General features: G+C 34.0%; 1 protein-coding gene across 3 annotated transcripts in view; it reads right to left on the bottom strand.

The window, feature by feature from the left end:
* Window positions 1-6,515: 6,515 nt before the first annotated feature.
* The window catches only part of CCDC172 (coiled-coil domain containing 172), a 51,194-nt gene continuing 32,937 nt past the window's right edge, over window positions 6,516-24,772 (bottom strand). For all 3 annotated transcript variants that reach the window (XM_069097562.1, XM_069097563.1, XM_069097564.1), the window contains 4 exons: window positions 20,504-20,605; window positions 19,750-19,852; window positions 11,063-11,150; window positions 6,516-6,941 (listed from right to left, as the gene is read on the bottom strand). In XM_069097562.1, the coding sequence (XP_068953663.1) occupies window positions 6,906-6,941; window positions 11,063-11,150; window positions 19,750-19,852; window positions 20,504-20,605 (329 nt within the window). In that variant the 3' untranslated portion in view covers window positions 6,516-6,905. The remainder of the gene's footprint in view (window positions 6,942-11,062; window positions 11,151-19,749; window positions 19,853-20,503; window positions 20,606-24,772) is intronic.

Raw genomic sequence — 24,772 nt, 5'->3', positions numbered from 1 at the left:
AGGTAAATAGAGCAGCAATATATTCATATGGATATGCATTTGTCTCTTGTGCATTGTGAGCTGTGAGACTAGAATTCAGTGCATTGTCAGTGCTCACTTTTAACATATATTCACAAGTATGTCATGAATCTTAATCTTGCACCAAAGACAGTTTAGTAATAAATGATTTTTAAGTCATTAAAGCTTTGTATAATAGTCATACCCCGCTTTTTTTGCAAAGAAAATTGTCATAAAATCTGCAATAATTATGGGGTAAAGTACAGTAATATCAACTAAGATGAAAGGTAAAGTGAAAAAGAAGATGGTAGTTTCAGGATGATGAAGGAAGTAGAGTCTATACTATATGAGTATTAAGTAAAGGAACTAGGGATTTTTAACCTAAAAAAAATTAGGTTTATAGAAGGCAGGCATATGAGCTATTTTCAAGCATCTAAAGGGTTGTTGGATCATGTGGAAAAGATACTAGATTTATTCTTCTTAGTTCCAGAATGTGTATTTCTGCTTAGGGTTCATGGGTAGAAATTTCAGGATGACAGAGCTCAGTTTAATACAAGGAAAATGTTCTTAACAATTAGATTTGTCAAACATGATCGTAAAATTGGGATAATAATAGTACTTACTTCACAGGGTTATCATGAAGATGAAATGAAAAATCTATATCTATATATTTGTACACAAAGTACTTTGCAAATGCATAACAATTATGTAAATTCTAAGTAACAACAACATCAATAATAATAATGGGATCTAGTGAGTTTTTCATTACAGGAAGTGTTCAAGCAGAGGGTGAATGACCATATTCAGAGAGGATATTGTAGAGGTGATTTATTCATTAGATACAGATTGAATTAGAAGCTGATGACTCCTGAGATCTATTCTGAAAGTCAATGATTTCCTTAATTTGTTGGGACTGCTAATTTAGTCCATAAATTCATGAATATGTTTGAATGCTTCTACTAAGGTATTCCCTCCTTTCTCATCCAGCTCCAATATACTATTTCTTTTTTCTCAAGGCTCTGAGAACTGTCTCCAAAAATAAAAGATATACCATTTAAGAAGTACTTGAATTTGCAAACATTTCCCTCTAGTAGTTACGAAGCAATATGCAGAGATATTCATTAATAATGATAGTTATAGCTATTAAACATTGGTTAAGAGAACTTTTATTTTAACAAGATGTTATTTGTCAACTAAGCAAAACACTAATTCATTCTAATTGCTAAAATAACAATTAATTCTGAATACATAATATAGTATGGTTTTTCTCAATTATAAAAAACAATCATTTTTCTCTTCCTGTATATACATTGTTAGTACTACTTATATCCCTTATTCATATTAATTTATCATTTTGAAAGACATCTGAATTCTGGTGCTGTCCTCCATAAAGGTCTTTCAGAGATAAGTTAGCTATGTATCAAAAGCAGTTGTTTAAATAAGCATTCAATTCTGACAGCTTTGCCAATGATATTCTTCATAGTAACAGCTGGAGGAAGTGCCTTACCATCAGGCATGGGCTTCCTTTGTCATGTTCTCTTTTCTTTCTCCAATCAAAGTAAGCTTGTCCTTCTACTAACCATACTTTGCCCTGGAAAATCTATCCATTGCATAATAACAGTTGTGTTACTGATACTAAAAAAATTTCTAATTCACTGTTATGAGAAGGGAGAAAATAAGATTAATTATGTTTTTAGTACTAGGGTTAATATAGCCTTATCAGTGCTTATCAGGTAAAATAAGTAGTAGAGATTTTTTAAGTGGAACAAGTTGTTAAATAGGAAATTTCATTAGCTGACTAAATCAAAACCCCCTTTCACTTGGAAATATAAATGATAAGGCAGAGCTACTAGTAGCCATACTTGCCTGCCCCCAAAACTTTCAAACATAAAACCATCTTTATGAATCCTATTTTTTACTACCTATTTACAAGAGAGAAAAATCCACTGTTGACTCAAGATAAAATGGGCACAGAACTTTAAGTCTTAATCCCTGCTTCAGGCTAATAGCAAAAATATTTTTCATATTTAGTTCACCTCTGTTGCAAGATTCCCTTGACAAAAATACTTCAGAACTAAATTTTACAGATGAGAAAAGACTTTTCCTCAATGTGTATGTATGTGTGTATGTGCACATGCTTGCATTTAAGATTCAAGAAAAAGGAGGTATAAATTGAATGTAAAATATATTTGCTTCAAGAGTGGTGTTATTTTTAGTATACTGGAACAATTCATATTTTAAATTTGTACTACAAACCAATAAGAACATGAATCATATGACACCTTATACCAATGAATCCAATATAAAAATATCTTTGGATTTATTTCTAATCATGGCACTAAAAAGCTACTGTTGTTTGGGCTTAAGATAAGTGATTTATTCAAATGGTACCTTTCTATGTAAAACTAATTGGAATAAAACAAAAAAGGCTATTGTCCTGGGCTGAAACTTTAATAATAGCTAACAGTACTGAGTTCTCTTTTACTGGAAGTGTTCAAGCAAAGGGTGGATGACCACCTTCATAGAGGATGTAGTAAAGGTGATCTATTCATTAGTTAGGGATTGAAGCAGATTCTGAGACTCCTAAGATCCTCTCCATTCTGAAAGTCGATGATTTTCTTAATTTGTCATTATTCCTGATCTAGTCCACAAATTCATGAATGTATTTGGGTATTTCCTCCTATCTGATACAGTTCCATTAAGCTATTTCTTTTCCCCAAGGCTATAAGAACCATTTCCAAAAGTAAAATACTATAACATTTAAGAAGTAGTTGAATTTGCAAACATTTCCCCAGCAACTACAAAGCAACATGCGGAAATATTCATTAATAATGGTGGCCCAAATAATAATATACATATATTCTATAATTTAATTTAGCTCTCATAACAACCTTGTGAGCTAGGTGTTATCCCTAATTTCAGATGAAGAAACTGATGCTAAGAAAGTTTAAATGACTTGCTCAGGATCACACAACTGGTTATATGAAGCAGGATTCAAACTCAGATCTTCCTGATTCTAATTCCACCACCCTATTCATTATGCCAGCTACACCTACCTGTTTTGACCACAGTTTATCCATTCTGATAAAAGAAAGAAAAAGAAAGAAAGAAAGAAAGAAAGAAAGAAAGAAAGAAAGAAAGAAAGAAAGAAAGAAAGAAAGAAAGAAAGAAAGAAAGGAAGGAAGGAAGGAAGGAAGGAAGGAAGGAAGGAAGGAAGGAAGGAAGGAAGGAAGGAAGGAAGAAAGAAAGAAAGGAAGGAAGGAAGGAAGGAAGGAAGGAAGAAAGAAAGAGGAAGCAAGGAAGAAAAGAGAGGAAGGAAGGAAGAAAGGAAGAAAGAGGCCTATACCCAAGAAAACACAGGAATCCAAAAATTTTCTAACTCTCCACTTTTCATCAAGATGTCCTTTCTTTTTTCTTTTTATTCCTGATCTGACTATAAGACTAAAGAACAAAAAATGCTTAAATTCAGTAGTCACTGCCCCTCTTATTTCTTCTCTTTTCCATTTTACTTCCATTTTTTTCACCTTTAAAAATGAATCCTATCTGCTGTTCTTCTTAGTTTCCATCCATGTAAGTCTTCCCCTGATGCCTCATTGCTGATACAAGTGAAGCTGGGTTCATAAAGACTATGCCAGCAGAATACAAACTAGCACATTCCTAGAAAGACCTGAAATCCAGTTTTAGTGAAGGATTTAGGTCTATCATCCAAGGGTCAACCTAGCTGATCTCTTAGAGGCTCATTGCCAGAGTACTGGACACCAAGGAATGATTTGGTAGGACAGAAGGAGGACAAGAAGGGCAGAAAACTCACAAAGATTATCTATCTTCTGAAGAAGCAGCTAGACAGAACAGTGAATATGCTGGACTTAGAGTCAGAGGGATATGAGTTCAAAACCTCCATTAATCACTTACTAGCTATGACTGAGTAAATCACATAACCTCTATTTGGCCTCAGTGTATTCACCTGAAAAAATGGAACTAATAATAGCATTCTAACTCATAGGATTGTTGTGAGAATCTCATCATCATCATCATCATTAAAGTGGCTCCTTCCATCAGCTGGGAAAACATCCAGTAAGCTATGTATTTATTCCAATACTATCTATCAGTTCCAAGAGACTTGGAAAGTGTAAGGTGTTTCTGAGTAGAATTTTATTAGTGTACAATAGACCTTAAACCCTATTAGAAGGTCAATACTGGAGTCATCCTTGGCTTAAAATATAGCATTGTATATAATGTAAAGATACTTTTAGTCAAATTAGTTCAAGGATTAGTTGTTACAAATTTAATCTTTTTCTATCATTTAAGACTCATTTCCACTGAAAATAAAATAAACTGAGATGAGTTTTACAGGTAATTCCAGTAACTATTTTCTACTTAAAGTGGGCATTATAAATTCATAAATCTGACAGCTGATTTAATCTGCTACTGGAACTTTATATTGAGGCTGCTCTATGATTTTAATACAATATAATTTATATTGATTGTTGTGTTTCCATTTGCTTTTGTGAACTTTTTGCCCATTTGATTACATTGATCCTAACAGCACAAGGCATTCTGATTGGTATGGCTAGAAGTACTTTATAATTCTACCATGAAGCTGGTAAAATAATCATTCATTTGATGAATTGTTAGAAAATTAATCTAAACCTCAAGATGTGTAATCAGCCTTGAGCATTTTGAAATGGATTTAAAATAATGGCAATGAAAATACTGACCCTCAGTTCTTTTCTCAAGTTCAATTAGCATAGCTCATCAGAATTCTCCAATTTAATTGCCAAATATTTAGTCTAGGCATAGGAGAGACGACACACACACACGCCTAATTAAAAAGCACCTATACGGGTATGTTTTATTTGTGTTGCCATAAGTTAGTGTAGTGGATAGGGTGCTAGATTTGGAGTCAGGAAGACTTGTTTTTGAGTTCTACCTCAGACACTTCCTAGCTATGTGACCTTGGGCAAGTCACAGCAGCCTGGCACATCTCAGAAAGACATCAAATACAGTTCTAGGAAAGAATTTAGGTCTCTCATCCAAAAGTCAGCCTAGTTGAACTTTGAGAGGCTCATCACCAGAGCAATGACCACCAAGGGATGATCTGGGGGTAAGAGATTAGTGCAAAAAAACTTACAAACCTATCTACTAAATTAGTGCTCTTCTCTCAGTCTCAGTTTCCTCATCTGTAAAATGGGGATAATAATATCACCTACCTTATAGGGTTCTTGTGAGAATTAATTATTTGTAAAATGTTAATAGAACTATACAAATGCTATGAATTTGCTGTTGGTATTATTATGATGATACATTTATACCTGTTATAGGCATATTTCCACTTACAAATATTTTAGATCTAGAACTAAAAAATATAAAAAAAATCTCAGTAAAACAGGTTTTAACAGACATGCTATTTAGACAACTATTTAGTTGGCATGTGCACAATACACTTAAGCATGATTAATAATATGGATGAGATGCACGGTTGAAGGAGGATCAATCTTGCAATCAGGAACAACTGGCTTAAATACTTCTTCTGACACATACTAATTGTATGATCATGAGCAGGAAACTTCACCCATTAGCACTATGTGAAACTATGATGAAAAGTTACAGATAAGATCCCTATCCGCATTGATGGAGTTTCTACACTAGCAACTTCCTGCACTAATTAAAAACATGGGCAAGTTCAGACCAAAGAAAAAGTGGAGATAAAATAGATTAATGTAATATGGTGGAACTGGGAATTATGACTAATCACACTAATCACCTGTTATGATATTTAAACATATTGTTCATACTCTAAGACAATTTATATCTGGTTCCTGTACATCCAATAACTATTTTCATCAATGAGTCTTATTTTCCCATCCATATGGAAAAAAACATCATCAACAAAAAAGCTTTTTTTTCAAATTAAAGCTTCCTATTAAACTACTTATACATATTTCATTAGTTCATGAGATCTTAGATATGTAAGTATGTTATGTCTAATGGCAATCAAGAAATTCCCCCTTCAACAATAAAGCAAAATGTGGCTTGAAAATAGAATACAGAATATGATCATTTCCAAAAGTAAATTATGTATTCTTCTGAATTGATTTACTGGCAGGACAATTGATATTCCTATCCATTTTTAGAAATCTGTGAATAACCTTCCTTTATAGAAATGTATTGTCTAACCAAATATAATACTGGAAAAAAAGAGACCAAAATTTCACTGATAGCTAAAAGATATAATCTAAAAGCCTATGGGTGATGCTGTTCCTACTCCACTAAATGAAAATTCATTGAGTAAACTGCCCCTTTTTAAAATGTCTTCAATCACCACTGTATATGAATTCTTGAGTTTATACATCTCCCCCAAATAAACTACTTCCCTTTCTAGCCAATAGGATTAGAAAGAAAAAAAAAATACACCTTTCATAAAATTGTTGGATGGAATACTGCAACAGGCATAAGACCTTCACTCAATGTTACAGGAAGGGGAAAAAATGACTTTTGAAGCTCAGCAGCCTCAGAGGTACTCTGGCAGTAGACATCTTTATTAGAAGAAGAATTAAATGAAAGTGGGAAATGGCAACGGCAAAAGTGGGTCAATAACCAAAGAATTTCTTCCTATGTATATTTCTGATGAACTCCAAGATCCATTGTGGGAAAGAATGGAAAGCAGAGATTTATACATACTCTAGAAAGTATAGAAATGAGGGGAAGAACCTAAGGATACCACAAACCAATAAAGTCATAAATAACTGTAAATAAATGCTTATTATTTTAAATTGTCAAGAAAACAATTCTTGGTATCAACGGCAACCTGGTTTAATGCTTTTCAAGAAGAATCTGCTATGATGGATATCATCCATATCAACATTAAAAGCATTAATTTAATGACGTGTTGATCAATCCTCCATAAACTACTGTTTTGCTTGAAGACTTTTCTGTGATAATGTCTAAAGAAGAAAAATAATAATAATTAGAAATATAAAAGATTTTCAAATGACCTGGGGTAAGGAATCTGTGGCCTCGAAGTCATATGTGGCCCTCTAGGTCCTCAAGTGTGACCCTTTGACTGAATCCAAGCTTCATAGAACAAATCCCCTTAATAAAAGGATTTATTCCATAAAACTTGGACCCAGTCAAAAGGCCACACCCAAGGACCTAGAAGGCGACATGTGGCCTCAAAGCCATCGGTTCCCTAACCCCAGCCTAGCCATTAGCAGAAATTTTCTGAGTTTTTTGTTTGTAGATTTTTATGAGCAAACACAAACTACATCTTCTGTGACTATTGAAATAATTTTTAAAAGAAAAAAATACAAAAAATACACTTACAAAGGAAATAATAATGAGTTGAATTAAACTTGTTAAAACGAATCAGAGCTAAATGACATATAAAAATTCTAGGATGACAAAAAACTTCGTTCATTTCACATCTGGCAAAAGTCAGAGGTTAAAAGCAATCCAAATATGTTCCCACAAACCCTGAAGATAAAGAGTTTTCAAAAATAGAATCTACAACTTTCTGATATAATAAAAAGAAATTTTGCACTGTTTCAAGCTCTGATATCATAAAAGCATAATTTATGCCTATCAAAAACAAAAAGCTTTTAAGCATTATGATAGTTAAATGGTTTCAGCACATTAATCCTCTAATAACAGATCTTCAGTCAAAAAGAAATGTTGCGAGGTGAAATCTGAAGTTTAAAAAAAATAGTTTTTAAAGTGCGCTCTCTTCTCTCGTAATGGTACCTTGATTTACACAGCACCTAAATTCCACAGACCTCAAAACATTTCATGGATTTACTCTGTCCATAAATATTTTTTTCCTGGTAGAAGCAGATCCAGATGTTTCAGTCAAATTTGCATCTGACAGAATTCAGATTCTTTTGGTAAAAAAGGTAAAAAAAAAAAAATTTAAAAAGAGGTAAAAAAAAATCTAACATATCGAGATCCTAATTTACTTATCTATTTATAGGACCCCAAAAAACTTATTTTCATCTCTAATGTAAATCCACTTGAGGAGGAACATCCTAGCTGCAATGGGCTGCATTAGTAGAATACTGACCTCTCAAATTTCTCTTACCTTCTGAAAAACTTCATTAGTTAATCAGAAGAAAAGCTTCTGAGAATTTATAATGGGGGAAGGGTTTGAGAATTAAGTCCTCTCGTACTCTCTATGACAGGAATGACCAGTAGAAAAATATGTTATTTTCCAATGCAGTTTTTTAGGGTGTATTCTATACCCTCTTGAATGTCTGAAATTTTATAGAGAAAAAAGCTAGCTTTTTTTTTTCCTTTTTGAGCTTGAATATATTTCATGTACCTTATAAAGAAAATCTGTAGTAGGGGTGGCTAGGTGGAACAGTGAATAGAGCACCGGTCCTGGAGTCAGGAGGACCTGAGTTCAAATCCATCCTCAGACACTTAACACAAAACTAGCCATGTGACCTAGGCCAAGTCACTTAACCCCAATTGCCCTACCTTTCCCCCTCCAAAAAGCAAAAAGAAAAACCTTTTAAAAAATCTGTAGTAGCCCAAAATAATCTGGTTTAATTTAAAAGAGAATATATCTTAAGAATAAATTATATCCACTTTAAAATCTCATGGCAAAAAATCATAGCTGGCATTTACAAAGACTTTAAGGTGTTGTTGAGTTATTTCAGTTGTGTTTGATTCTTCATGACCCCATTTGGGGTTTTCTTGGAAGAGATATTGGAGTGATTTGTCATTTCCTTCAGTTCATTTTATAGATAAGGAACTGAGGTTAACAGGGATAAGTGACTTATCCAGGGTCACACAGCTAGTAAGTGTCTGAGGTGGGGTTTGAACTCACCTACTCTTGATTCCAGGTCCAGTACTCTATCCACTCTGGCCACAAACCCCTTCATAAACATTATAGTATTTGATCCTCCTAATAGCCCTATGAGGCAGGGACTATAAGTATCATTGTTCTTTTAAGTAATAATAATAATTATCATTTGCATAGTACTCACTCTGTGGTCTGCACAGTGTTAAGTGCTTTACAATTTTTATCTCACTTGACCCTCACGACAACTCTGGAAGGTAGGTACCATTATCATTCCCTTTTTACAGATGAGGAAACTAAGGCAGAAGTTAAGTGACAGAAACCAGTAAGTCCTCAGAGACACCATTCAACCCCAAATCTCTCCTGACTCTAAGTTTTATACTCTTTCAACTCTAGTGTAAGTCTCCAGAGTATTGCTATTAAATAACAATATGAAGGAGAAAGTTATGTGAAAGCAGAGACATTTCTTCATACTCTAGCAAAATTTGTTAATTTACATATAGAAAGGACCTCATTACAAGGAAATTTCAAGGCACGAACTCTAAAAACAGCATGGGGGGATTCAATTGTAATTAATAATAATTAAGAGTAATTGTTATTATTATCATCATTCTAAAACATCTTTGCATAGCCTGATGAAATGCTTTCATCTTGGGGAAGCTACTGGGTGGCTCAGGGAATAGAGCACTGGCCCTGGAGTCAGGAGGACCTGAGTTCAAATCTGACCTCAGACACTTGACATTTACTGTGTGACCCTGGGCAAGTCACTTAACACTGATTTCCTGGCCTTCCCCCCTCCAAAAAATATAAATATGCTTTTCATCTTAACAACTCTATGACTCAATAAGTCATCAGCCATTTTTAAAGCACCTACTATGTGCTAGGTAGGTACTGTGCTGAAGTACAGACCACAAATATTATTGGTTTTCATTTAAATAAGAAGAATCTGAGGTTTAAAGACTTTGTGCAAAGTCACAAACCTATTAAGGATGGAAGGCAGGACTTGAATCCTGGCCTTTTGAAACCAAGATCTAATGCTCTTTCCATGACACCATGCTAGTTATAAACCTACTTAAAATGTGTTAGTTTCTCATTTTTCCCAAGAAAATTTCCCATGCCTTCTGGGTGATTTACTAGTTGTCCCTCAAATTTAACATTCCTTCTACTGTCTCCATGCAATCTCACAAGCCATCCCTGGGTCTATAATCCACTCCTTTCTGATAACTGCCTTTCAGAATCTCCACCCTTACTCAAGGCTTAACTTAACTGCTGTTTCATGAAACCTTCCTTTTTTCTGCCCCTTGCTAGTCTTTGCATCCTCCCCATATTGTACTCTCTACCCCATAGGAGAAGGTAAACTCCTTGATCTTTAGGCTTATTTTGTTTTTATTTTTGTATCCTAAGAAGGTACATAAATATGTAATGAAAGTCTATTAGATGGAAATTAATTGAAAGACCCTACTCTAGTCCAAAATAACATGTCCTTTTAAGTGCAACACTTAGCATCATAGGAATTTGAGGTAGAAGGTAGTAAAGAGATCATTCAGTCAGCTCCATCATTTTCAACTATTCACTTGCTAATTAAGCACATATTACCTTGTGACAACTTTGTTATTGTTATTATTTAACTCTTGTGCTGGTATTTTAACTTTCTGGGCATTTCTGTTACTAGAAGTAACAGTCTTTTCTACCTATCTGGAATGTAAGCTTTTTGAGGTCAGGAATCATGTTTTTATACTTTGGTATTTCTCCTTCCCCTTATTACAAATAAAAGAAATAATGATTGAAGAATCATGGATAATATGAGGGTATATGATTAGTGGCTTTCAGGATTCACGTTTCAGACTGCCCAAAGTTTAAGAGTAAGGAGAAATTCTAAGAAATACCATATTTTAAAATATCACAGTAGCATATGGATAGTAGCATGTACAATATGATGTGCAGAGCTTATAAGAAAAAAGTTAGATTAACATACATATATATTAAAAAATGCTCAGTAAATTAAAAAAAATCTCTTTGCTCAAAATCTTCTAATGTCTAATTTTTTTTTCACAGACACTCAAATAATTATTTCCTTCTGTCTATAATTTCTTTTGTGGCATGATGATAAACCAGATTACCCTAAAGTTATTTTAGCTTGAAACAGATGTGAGATGTGTGTGTGTGTGTGTGTGTGCAGTCATACGATTAGGTCAAATAAAATACAAATTAAATCATTACAAATAAAATACAAAAAATACAAATTAAGTCATTAGTGAAATGGTTTACCAATTCCAAAAATTCTATTTCTGATCGGAGAGCTTCATAAACGCTTTCCATGTCTTCTTCCTTATAAAGTTCTAATTCTTTTTTAAGTCTGTTATAAAAGAAAAAAAACATATCAGTATGGCACACTGCACTCTCTTTTATATAACTATTTCCTAAACTGAGATAGATAGACTTGTAGTTCCTATAATCAGAATTGTGAAGTCAAGGCTGGATGATTTTGAAAGAATATTAAGTGTTCAAAGCTCTGTAAGAAATATTTGATACTTCAATAAAATACCTCTTAAGAAAACAAAAAAGTGAATAAATAATAGATGCTTAATAATCCTAGAACTTCATAAAGGAGGAAAGTATGGTTCAGTGTACTGAACCTCAGTACTGAACTGAGTCAAAAGACCTGGATTCTGTTACTATTAATAACTAAAGTTATATATAATGCTTTCAGGTTCACAAAGCCCTTCCTTTCCAATAACCCTGTGAAGGTATACATATCCCCATTTTCTTTTTTTCTTTTTTCACAAATCCTCATTTTAAAGATAATTATCCTGAGTCTCAGAGAGATGAAATGAACTGTTACTGTCACAATGGTAAGGCCAGATGACATTTTATGATGTTGTAAATGTCTTCTAATTTCTTGTGGCCTTGGTGTCTTCCTCTGTAAGACTATAAAAGGCAACTCTCCAGCTCTTAAAAAAATTTTAAGGGGTGGCTAGGTGGTGAATAGAGCACCTGCCCTGGAATCAGGAGGACCTGAGTTCAAATCAAGCCTCTGACACTTAATACTTACTAGCCATGTGACCTTGGACAACTCACTTAACCCCAATTGCCCTGCCTTCCACCCAGTGTCCCTATCAGTTTTTAACTTCTATAACTCAACTTATAATTTCTGAAGACACTCCTGCACATATGAAGATATACTTGTCAAATAATGACTACTTAATTTCAATGAGATAAATTCATCTTACATCTTTTTGCCTTGATTAAGTCTATCTTCCTCTCTGATTCCAATATTGTTTTCTTGTTTTCTCTATAAAAAAGTATGTGGGGGCAGCTAGGTGGAGCAGTGAATAGAGCACCAGCCCTAGAGTCAGAAGGACCTGAGTTCAAATTCGGCCTCAGACACTTAACACAAAACTAGCCATGTGACCTTGGGCAAATCACTTAACCCCAACTCCCCTACCTTCTCCTCTATAAAAAGCAAAAAGCAAAAAAAAAAAATTTAAGTATGTGTTGTGTATAATTTTAGCCCTAAAAAACAGTAACAAGAAACATCAGATTTACAACAGGGAAGGGAAAAAATTACCCTCACATATCTGAAATGTATTATGCTCTGAACCTGAAGAACTCTTGAAAAATAAATAGAAATTGTGAAGTACAGCTCATAAGAAAAAGATATAAGAAGTTATTAATTTTGTGTAGTAGAAAGCTACAATTAGGACTGTGGGATATATTTTAATGAATAAATGGGAAAATGAAATCAAAGGCAACCAAGCTCTGCAAGTATATTGGCAGATTCAGAAGGGAACACAAAGTAAATGTATTTTTTTTTACAATTTTGTCAAAATGTAAGTTACAATATTTTTCTACTAAATAAAAACGTGAATATCTCTCATTTTAAGGTTTCAGTAGGAGAATTATCCCAAATTAGGTCTAATCATTTATTTATTAATATTTTATGTGATTTTTTAAAAATACTTTTTAAAAAATAGCCCAAGGAGGAGAATTAATTTAGGCTGTATGAAGCAAGCTTCAATTTCATGATGCCATACTTGGATATTTTCATTTTGTTTCATTTTTATTTACTTTTAAATAAAAATTAATCAGTTCCCAACTTATTATGCCATTCACCACGAATACATTTTCCTGTGAGTTCTTTCTTGTCCCTCATAAAAGCAGTGCTGATCAACCTTCCCCCACCCTCCCAACACCCTTCTTAAAGTTGGCTAATAATAACAGAACAAGAGGGCACCAAAATTAAGGAGGAGGATATTTAAAGCAAATTAAAGGAAATACTTTTTTTAATACAGCATACAATCAAGCTATAGAATTCATTCTTACGTAGAAAGGTCTGTTGTTAGATTTAAAAGAGGAAGCAATGATAATGTCATGAATATTAATAACATTTGCAGTGAGAAAAGCTGTATAATGGTAAGCAAGCCTCATGCTTCATTGCGTGGACTGATTGCCTGCAACAGTCACCTCCTCCCCTCATTTCACAATAACTAAATGCAGTTACCTACTGTGTGTAAGGAACCATGGTGGACACCGAGCATAAAGATTTAAAATTAAAGTAAAAAAAAACCCTACAGTTCTTGCAAAGTTTACAATCTAATAGAGAGAAAATCTAGTCTAACCTTCTAAATCATCAACTAATGGCTAGCGCCCTGTTATACTTGGGTTACATGCAAAATTAATCCAATAACTCCATGGATTTGTTTGTTTGTTTTTTTGTTTGTTTTGTTTCACCCTAATGGCCATTCAAAACAGGATCAGCAACCTTTCCATATACAGAAAAGTTTCACTGAAAAGATACCTTCTCTCAAAATAATGTTGAGCAAAATGACTATTCTTCAAATTAAAAGTTTTATCCTATCCAAAGTACACAGACATTTTAAAAATATTCTTTGAAGTACCAAATGCAGTTTTCACAATCTTCTAAAAGTTGGGCAACATTATTTCAGTTAGGAGGACAAGCTGGCAAAATCACTAACATTCATTACAAGCATAACTTTTGCAGTAATCAATTGATTCCAATATCAAATTTTCCCTTTGTACTTATTTAGAAGCTCAGTAATTACAGTATGTGCCAAGAATATTACACTCACAAAACAGGGGATGTCTGTTAGCTTAGAGGCTACACAATCAATGCTGTAAAGACGCCTCTGTTAGTGAATAAATGATGAACTTTTACCAGAAGGGATGCAGAGTCAACAGAAACATTCAACAGAATTCTGCAGCAAAGACTAGACCTGTAGTTGAAGAAGTAACTTTATATCTTACATAGTTCAAAACAGGAAGAACTATCTCATTTGGATAAAATCATATGATCAAAAATTTTTGGAAAAACTATGTCACAGAAAACTGAAATACTTTCTTGTTACACACACACACATATATATATATATATATATATATGTACCTTTGATTGTATTTCCTCTAATGTCAAGATGCAAAGCAAAGATAAAATTTCCTAAAAATAATTCATTCTAACAATCCCCATTCCTCTTTTTGGATAAATGAGAAAGCTCAATGTTCAAATATATAATTGAAAATAACTAAATATCTACACACATAAAAAATATCTAAAGAGGTCCTGGAGAGTTTGAAAATATTCTGGTATTATATAATATTAATTATATCATATCATATTATTTATTTTATTTTGTACAAATTTAATGATTGTCAATGTTACCTCTATGGCTATTTTATATAAGTATTTTTCACCAAAAATATGAAAGCAATAATTTACCATATTGTATAAATACAATGTCTATCACTGAAAGTAGAGAAGGTGTCAACCTACATTGGTAAAGTCCCCTCGCCTTGAAGTTGTCTGAACCAGTGAAATTATAGGTCCTGTCTTTATCTCTATTCCACTGGAAAGTGCCGGTAAATTTAATGCCTTGCTCATTGCAAATATGGTATTGATCAAAACCCACTATTTTCAAGTGTGCAAAATAAGTGATCCCTCTTTCCTTTTAAATTGCAGAATTCTGCTAGTCTTTTCATTTGTCCTTATTAGTCCACCTTATTTTTTTCTCTCTCCCTCCCCTCCTCTCTTTTTTCCCTCATCTCTCTCCCCCTTCCCTCTCCTCTGCCTCGCTTCCATCCCCTTCTTTCCCCTCTTTCTTTTTCCCCTTTCTTCTTTCTCTCTCTATTTTCCTTCTCTCCCTTTCTTCTTTCTCTCAAATATTCTAGTCTCCCCATTCCCATCTCACTAATAGGAAAGTTCCTTTGCCCCTCTAAACCTTACTTTTCTCAATTTTAATGGAGACAATATTATTTATATTATCTACCTCACCAGTCTATTATGAGAAAAATTGTCTCTAAGTCTTAAAGTGAATATATGTGAATTATTATTATTGAACACTGCCCAAGGGCAAGGATTGTGTTGTTTTCCATCTCTATATGTTCACTATTCATCACAGGTTGTTAACTAAATCATTGTTAAGTGGCTTAAAATCTGAAACCTTGCATTTCTTCCACTTATATTAGAAAAAAAAATGCCTCAAGATTATATTCAGAACTTGAAAACTATTCTATCAAGAAGCTTGGAAGGCAGTGAAAAGAATGGAAATAGTTAAAGTTGTCTCCCATACTGAGTGTGCATTACTTTATTTTTTGCCACAAATAAGTGATTTTTCCCAAAAAGACTATAACCCAGAACACTTAGAATAAAGGGACTGCCACAGTAAAAGATAAATAGAATAGAGTTTTTCAAAAGTTCATTAATTATATTTTTCATGGAAATTCAACTAGGCATATCATTTACTTTCATGCTGTTATTTGAAAAAGCATGAAGTTCACACAGACAAGATGAAAAAAAATTAGAGAAATAACGGGGCAGGGGGAGAGAACAAAAGCAGTATCTCATAGAGATTTAAAGTCCATAAAATGCTGACTATTCAATGAGTACATATATTCACTATTTTAGATCTGAGCTAAGTCAAAACTCAGATACTCAGCTTCCATAGAAAATAATGGCTCAATCCTGGCTCAGCCTCAGGAACCAGAACTTTCAAAGTACTTGAGAAAAGAAGAAGCTCATTTATCTATGAGAACTTGGTTAGGCAACATTTTGGAGGTCCCATCACTATATGTTGGGCCAATAGGTGGCAAAACAGATAGATCTCCAGGGCCTGAAGTCTGGAAGACACATCTTCCAGAGTTTAAATCTAGCCTCAGATACTTACTAGCTGTGTGACCCTGGGCAAGTCACTTAATCTTGTTTGACTCAGTTTCCCCAACTGTAAAATGAACTGGAGAAGAAAATGGCAAACTGCTCCAATATTTTTGCCAAGAAAAACGCAAATGGGGTCACAAAAGATGTATACAACTAAAAACAACTGAACAACAATCCCTACATTCAACAAAGTACAGGACAACTGACCAGACTTCTAGAATTTGGAATATTTTGACCCACCCACGTGATAAACAACTAATACTCTGGGGACAAAACTAATGGTTGCTTTGCTCCTCCACCTAATGAATTCAATATTCCATAGGGTTTGATATGGAAATCTTTTAGAAACAGAAAAGTTTCAAAATATCATCTTAAAATTTCTAAATACAGAAAAAAAAGAAAATGTTCAAAGAGAGACCACCAAGACTTTTTTCCCCCAGATTTGTGATTTCATCAAGAACTTCTTTGTCCAGTACCTTCTTGCAACTGAAAGTCTTAGAGAGTTGCCTGGGGCATTGAGAAAGTGAAATGATTTCCTCAGGGTTCCACAACCCAGTTAGAGTCACAGGTCTGATATGAATTCAGGTCTTCCTGACTCCATAGCCAATTCTTTCTCCACAAAGAATCCAATACAAATTACTAGTTAAGTAAATGCACAGATGGCATAAAGATAAGTTTCAATAACTAACCAGAATAGTGATGAAAAACAAGGAAACACAACTAATTATGAGAATGTTGGTGATGGAAATAGATCAAATTATAAATCAGTGCGTTCTGATTATTACACACAAAGATAATCAGCCCAAAAGAAGAAATAGCATTACAAATGTTCTTTTACAATGAAGATTTAAGTTTTTTGCCCAAAATTTAACAAGAATAATAACATTAGTAGTGATAAAAATAATGCATTACAATTTATTTTTAAAGTCCTCACTGCTAAGATCTGAACAATTAAGAATAAAATAAAATGCTTATATAACAGACATTTCTTCTAAAATGTTTAAATTAAATTGAATGTTTAGTTAGATTTATTTGGGCCTTCGTGCTTTCAATTTATTAAATACTGTCACATATGCTAGTTTGCCATCATCAGCCTCTAGTAACTACACTAGCTGTAAGATTGATGGTCCTTTTCCCTAAATCTTCATACTCAGTAACTTGGCTCTTCACACTTGGGATATCTTTTGTGAAACTGACAAGGGAACTAAGTAAAGTTATACATACAGAAGAATGTAAAGTGGGACTAGATAAGCATCAGAGCATTCCATCTGCAATGAAAGGAGTAGGGTGCATGGACCAATGATTCTTTCCATCCAAATTTCCTATGCTACCATTTGTTAGAAAACAAGTGCTCCCTAACAGACTATGTATGTTTAATTTTCGCCTAGAGCATATTTTTATGACTGAGTTATAAACCTCTGAAACTGGGGTTCATAATAGAAATCCTTACAATGCTGACTGTAATGATGCTAGTGGGCACTGCCATAAAAAAAGTCTAAAACAATCAATGAGCAGATTGTCATTACAGAAACTCATTTTGCATCACACAGATCACTCGAGAGATTGATATTTTCTGCTTATAAAACTTAACATAAAATTAAATTGCAAATATTTTCTCAAAATCACTAGAATGATGGCCTAAGGCAATACACTGTTAATATGAAGCATTTGTTCAGCTCTAGTGGACATATTTCCTGTATGATTTATGTGAAAGAAGGCTTCATTTGCTTCTTCATGGTTTTAGTAATGAGGTTTCTTTTTCTCATAATATGAAACCCAAGAAGCAAAGCTGGGTTTTTTAAAATTAATCCAGCAAATAAAAACTGAATTATTAAATAATGCAAGTCAAATTAATACATTTGGGGTTTTTTCCTGGAGCATATGACCATAAGAAATTTCAAACACATGCTATTCTTATGTAATAGGATTGGGCAAAAAGCACATAAAAATTCTAAACAGCAGAAATATTTTTTAATTCTTCATGCACATAGCAAAAATGATTAATTTTTAATAAAGTAGAGGATTTGTTGTTTTTTGTTTTTCTGATTTTCTCCTGAAATGTAAGAATGGATAAGAAATTGTAGCAGTCTGGGTAATTTTTTTTTAAACCAAAAGTTAAATGTAGCCAAAGGTAGAATGAGATAAATTTTATCATCTTTCATTGTATCTTGGGTGAGAACTTAGAGATCATCTACTCTGACCTGACACCCTAATTTTTAGATAAGGAAACTGATGGCCAGAGCCTAGCATCAGAACTCAGTTCTGATTCTTAGTCAAATTTCTTCTTAGTACTTTAAACTGCTTCTCAAGTGAATAGCACTGAATATACAATGATTTTGAAGAGGGAAGCATTTACATATAGAGACAAAAATGTTTTAAAATATTAATAACATATGTTTGAGCAGGTGTAGAACTATGCTTTCACTGGTGTAAGGAACTCCAAGTTTGGAAATTCCTCCCACCAACACAATTTACCTTCTACAACTTTCAGTAGTAGAGCTGCCTAGGGAAATGAGTTTGAGTGACTTGCCCACTGTCACAAATAATGAGTGTTCAAAGAAGAACTGAAAATCCAGTCTTTCTGTCTAGAACACTAGCTGTCTTTCTAATATCCCACACAGTCTCTCAACAACATAGTAAACCACTAAATTTACATGTCATATTTTTTCAATTAGTTAAACATTAGAATATCATCCTGCTTATCTATGATTCTTTATCTGAAATTTAAAATTAGAATTCTGCTGAAATATGTTAGATAAAGTAAACATTTTATTTAAAGTTGATAGCGATATTCCATTTGTAACCTACATAGACCTGAAAAGGAGAAGATCCAAAAGTTGCCACCCCAAGAATCCACCAGTGAATGACATTTTGGAACTTGGACTTCTAGGAGTATTTTTATGAAGATTTTTGGGAGGAAGACTCTGGAAAGAGAAGAGTTGAGAGTTGGAGTTTGGAGTTCATCCTTCATCTTGGGGCCGTGTGGACATTCTGGGGTCAAGCACTGAGTTTGTGCTCCCCTGCTTCTTCCCTATGTGAAAAGACTGAGACAAGGGCATTACTGTGCTAGAGAGGATGATGAATGAGATAAGGCATCTAACGCTCAAAGACAATTTCCTTCTCTTCAAGTTGGGAAAGACAACAATTCCCACAAACTGAGTATCTCCTCTGAGCTCTTGCCTCCCCAAGAGGGGAAGGAGTCTCCATCAGTAAAAGCTGAGTCTGGCTGCTATTATGTCCATGATAAACCCTAACCTTAATTGCTCCCTTGTTCTCCATTCCTTCCTCTTTATATAAAGAAAAACTGGAGGGTTTTTTTATGTTTAATGTAAATAGCTCTGATGTAGGTTTGGTGAAATATATGAGTCTGTGTAGAAAGCAAGAACTGTCTCCAATTTCAGCTTCTGGTAAAGGGGAATGGAAAAGGCAATAGTTTCCCACCGGGGAATCACAAACACATACTTTGGAGGCACCTTTTGAAAACCAGGCCACATACCTTGCCACATTTTTGCTGCAAGGGAAAAACAGGAGAACAGAAATCTGAACCAGTGCTAGACCCTAGAATATCCACATGGCCCCACTGATGCAGGATAAAATCCTGACCCCAACTCTTTATTCCTTTCATTCCAGCATCTTTCTCCCAGAAATCTTCACAAAGAATCGCTTAGAAGTCCCAGTTCCAAAACATGGCCTGGGAATGGTCCAACTGATGGGCTCCATGGATGGCGAAGGCCGTGATACCACATATCCATGGCAATGCAGAACATACAATTATAATAAGCCTTACCTTATACATTCAGGATCATTCTGAGGTTTTTCACTGATTTTTATTTTTTCTTCCTCTAAAACTTTGGTGGTACATATGGCTTCATTTATATCATTCTCAGTAACTAGAAGATAAAAATTACATGGTCATGATTGGCTTCTCCTTGTGACTACCAGCTACATGACCTTGGAAGTTATTTCTCTGGGTCTATTTCCTGGACTAGGAGAAGAATGGATTAAAATATTTTCCCTTACAAATCTAAGATTCTATGACACTTTTAAGGATCACCTATACTCTCCTACACTTAGAATATTCTTGTACTTTTAAATTTTAATTTATAAAACCATATTGTTGATTTTTAAAAAAATATTAACAAGATTTAATGCAAAAATAATTTAACTCTTTCCCTCTCCCACCACAGCAAACACACATACACACACAAACACAAGTATACACACACACACAGAGAACTCTAACAACCAACAATAACAACATCAAACACTAGATTATAAAACAAACTGTCCCTGGGTATTACTAAAAAAAACCCACTATGTCCCAAGTGGTCAATAGTGTTTTTGTTGTTGTTCAAAGAGTCTGCAGATTCTCTTTCAATGTGACTTTTCCAAAAAGACAAAAACAAAAAAACTCTCTAATGGGAAGGTACTATAATAAAATTGATTTATATACTTTTACCTTTCCTTTATAACCATACAGACATATAACCATTCCCATTAGAGTTTATTAGAACTAAAATTATTAAATATTGAGTTAATACCTTTAAGTTTTCCCTGAAGAATAAATAATTCTTGCATCAATTCATCCTTTTGTAGCTGAAGTTCATTTAGCTGGACGCTTATGTGTTCCATTGACTTTATTTCTGAGAAAACATTTATTTAATATAGCAATTATCATTACAGCTCTCTGTTATAGTCAATATTGGATTATCAGTGTAGTAAATTTTTAGGCTTAAGCTGGTTTTCCCCAGCTGTCCAATATGTTCCTAGGCCACTTTAATAAATCCGCCACGTGCACATGCTAGCATGTGCATCACAACTGCTGAAATGGGAGTTCGCATTTTTATAGCCACTTAAAGGTCTGCAAAATGCTTTTACATATATGATCTCATTTGATTTTCCCGATTCTCCAAAATAGGTATCTGAGTTATTATCCCATTTTATAGATATGAACAAACTCAAAGAAAGTGACTTACTAACAGCAGCACTGTGTGACCAACCAGAGGAATTTGTGCCTCCACTTCCCCAGGTCTGGCCCTTGTTATATGATAGGTATTATTAACTGCACCTAGTTCTAGTGAGAACTTGATATTGAAACTCTTCCACAAGCTTGCTCATGTGGCCCACTTATAATTTGAATTCTCCCCATCCTGAGGTTTGCTGTTCTCCATGTCCTCTGTGGCACACTTTGAATAGGCCTTCCTAGTCTATTGGTCCATGTTCCTTTATCTGATCACTCCATTGGCAACAAAGACATTCGTTTGTCTAAAAACCCAAGTAAATGTGAGCCCCCGGTTACTATGGGCCTTTGATCTGAGCACACACCTCACTACCCATTAGGTCCCCACCACACATGCAGCTCATTGCTGGTAGAGATGAGGGAGGCTTCCCACAACTCTATCCCTAACTAAATTACTGCCCCTTTGTCTATACCTCCAATATTATACTTGGTCATGAGTATCAATAAATCATATTGAACCATCTTAGTGTTGATGCATACTAGTCATCCAAATTTCACTCAAAATTTTATCATACTATGTTAGTTTTCCAATTGGTCCATATGGAATTTAAAGTATTTAAATAAAAATCAAGGGAAATATAATTAAAAGGTAAATCTGCTATGAAACTCAATCACATGACAAATTTTAAAAGATTTCTGAATTAGGCATTCTCCTGTTCCTATTCACCCATGAAAATAATTTAAATCTTGTCCATTAAATATAAATATAATTACATGTTAATATCCAAAGGAGACGGGCAGGTAGGTGACACAGTGGATAGAGTGTCAGGCTTGAAGCCAGGAATACTCATCTTACTGAGTTCAAAGCTGGCCTCAGATACTTACTTAGCTGTGTGACCCCAGAGCAAGTCACTTCACCCTGTTTTCCTAGGTTCCTCCTCTATAAAGTGAAAGGAAAGGAAATGGCAAACCACTCCAGTACCTTTGCCAAGAAAACACCAAATGGGGTCACAAAGAGCCAGACACGACTCAGACAACTCAACTACAATCCAAAGGAGATATGTTTTCAGTTAACAATAACAGAAAGTTAGGCCCAGAATAATCTTACAAACTTAAAAAGAAAAAAAGATGTAACTGAACAAATTAGACAGGGTTAGCTGATGTAGGATATGTTTAAACAAACGACATTAAATTAGAAATTTAATTTAAAGAATTAGAAATTTAATTTAAAAGACATAGAAATTAAATGTGTCAGTGATAGAAAGGCATTTGAATTTAGATTCTTAAATATTTCCAGAACATAGAATATATTTTATTTTCTTATTCCTAATCATCAGAGATGGAAAGGAAAAATTCTAACTCTGAAATGGAAAGTATGAGAATGGAAGAGAGAGAGAGCACGAAATTATAGCTATTGCTTATGAAATATTGTGAGATGCAGAAATATACCAGAGGCCTTTCCCTCCCTGAACTTAGAATCTAGTAATAAACATTGACATATGATAAGTATATGATAAGCATGTAATAGCAGAGAGTACTTAGAAGCATGTAATAGAAGAAGGTCACTGATTCCAACTTTCTCACATTAAAGCTGAGGACCCTACGGGGTTAAGAGACTTGACCAAGAAGGAATAAACATTTATATACAAAGATAATCTTGTCTGATTCTCACAACAAACATGGGAGGTATGTGCTATCATTATTCCCATTTTACAGATGGGGAAACCATGGTTAAGTGCCTTGCCCTAAGCCACACAGCTAAAAGTATCTGAGGTCACATTTGAACTCTGATCTTCCGAACTCCAAGTCCAGATCTCTGCACGATGGAGCCACTTAGCTGCCCCCAGGATTGCATAGACATTAAATAGTAAGACTAAGATTTGACCCTTAACCCATCACTCTTTCCGCTGCACCACGTTTCTTTCCATTATAGGTTATGATATTTACCACTGGAGGGAGTAACCACATTGATGAGATTACATCTTTCTCTGGATTAGAGTGTTCATATTTCTTAATGTTTTATTTGTTGTATTTCGATTTCTCCAGTTGTCCTCTGTACTCCTTGAAAAGTATTCACTCAGATCTGGATTTCTGGATTTCTTTTGGTAGTTTGAAGTAGCTTTTCCTTCTAATTGTAGTATTAGAGTTTACAGTTTGTCTAGGTATATTGAAACATGGGTTCTTCTTTGTTGAGATTATACAAATTCTTTCTCATTATATTTTTGAGGCTTATTTTTTTCTAATTTTGGAAATTTTTCTTTGATGATTTCCTAAAATATACTGTTTAAAATACTTCTCCATAAAGTTTTTTTTTTCCCTAGTAAGTTAGAAAGTCTGAGTGTTGCATCATGATCTATTCTCTAAATTTGACATTTCAATCTACATAGCTTTTGGATGTAGTTTGGATGGTACTATGATTTTGTTATTCTGTGATTTTATAATTTTATATTTGTTTACAGTTGTTCTGCATTGTGTGTGATTCAATTTTCTGTTAAATAATTAATTAAATATATATGTAGTACTTTACTGAGATCATACAGAATCCTCAAATTTGGGGTAAAAGTATAAAAAAATTTAGAACTAGAATGGATCCTAGAGGTTATGTATTTCTTGTGATATCTATAGTTTTTTATTCTTTCTAGATTTTTTTCTATTGACCATTTTCTTCATCATTTCTTTCTAATTATTTCCAGCATCTTTTAATTCTTGCTTAAGTTCTTCCCAAGATTTCTTGCTACCTTTAAAAGGTTTTCTTTTATTTGGTCATGTAATTTTCTTTCCAATGTTAATTCTTGCTTAATTTCATTATCCATTTGAGGATGTCTCTCAGGAGATCTTGCATGGTTTCTTTTTCCACTTGCATTGCTTCTGGTAATTTAGCTGATTCAGTTTCTCTAAAGTATTTTTTAAATTATATCAACCCCTTCCTTTTTTCATTTTGCTCATTTTTACTTTTAATTGATTTAAAATGTTTTTCCTGAGTGATTCTCCAGCCTGTTTCATTCTCTCTAGTGTTTCCATTTATTGTTTTTAAAGCCAAGCTCCTTTAAATCTTCTCATTCTACCATCTTGACTAGAATATTAATAATTTTAGAACAAAAATATTGGAGAAAGATAAAACATAATTCTTTGAATAATTATCATAAGTCCCAAAGATGTGCAATGTGTCCCCAAAGTCTTACTGTAGTTTTAAACTACTATAACTTAAAACTACATTAAGAATTTTAGGTTATCTGTGTAAATCCCCAGAATGTTTCAATGATGTGAATATTCGGACTACTTTAATGGAAGATCCTTCCTGATCAGGTCCTGGGGATTGGGGGGATGGAAGTGATAGGGGCAAAAGAGGTATTCACCCACTTTCAGATATTTCTCATGATGCTATAAAATACATTTTACTGCAAACTGGCTCACCAGTTGCTCAGGAAAGGTACAAATGGATCTCCTCTTTCTCTATATAGGCCCTTTCTCTTCAGTCTTTCTCATTTAGCAGCTCCCCTCTTCCCCATCACTATCTTTATTTTCCCCAGTTAATCAAAGAGGAGGAGAAAGGGAAAATACTTTCAGCATTAGGTGACTACAAGCCTCTGAGTTATATTGGTACAGATATAACTGCAAACAGGATTATAAGATCCCAGACTTAGATCTGGAATAGACTTTAAGAGGTCATTGATTGTAAGATCAGAGGAATATAGATCTAGGGCTGGAAAGGATCTCAGAAGACATTTTCCCCAATTTCCTCATCTTTGAATGAGAAAACAGAAGACCAGGGAGTTTATTTCTTGCCCAATTTTACATAGGTAATACTACAGAAGAAGCAACAGAGTTGGGATTCAAAACCCAGGTCCTC

Source organism: Petaurus breviceps, unplaced genomic scaffold (genome assembly GCF_028583685.1).
Source record: "Petaurus breviceps papuanus isolate PSGF00001 unplaced genomic scaffold, PetGlider_PUasm1.0 37, whole genome shotgun sequence".
NCBI lineage: Eukaryota > Metazoa > Chordata > Mammalia > Diprotodontia > Petauridae > Petaurus > Petaurus breviceps.
The sequence above is the reverse complement of the archived record's forward strand: the minus strand, read 5'-3'. Positions and strand labels throughout refer to the sequence as shown.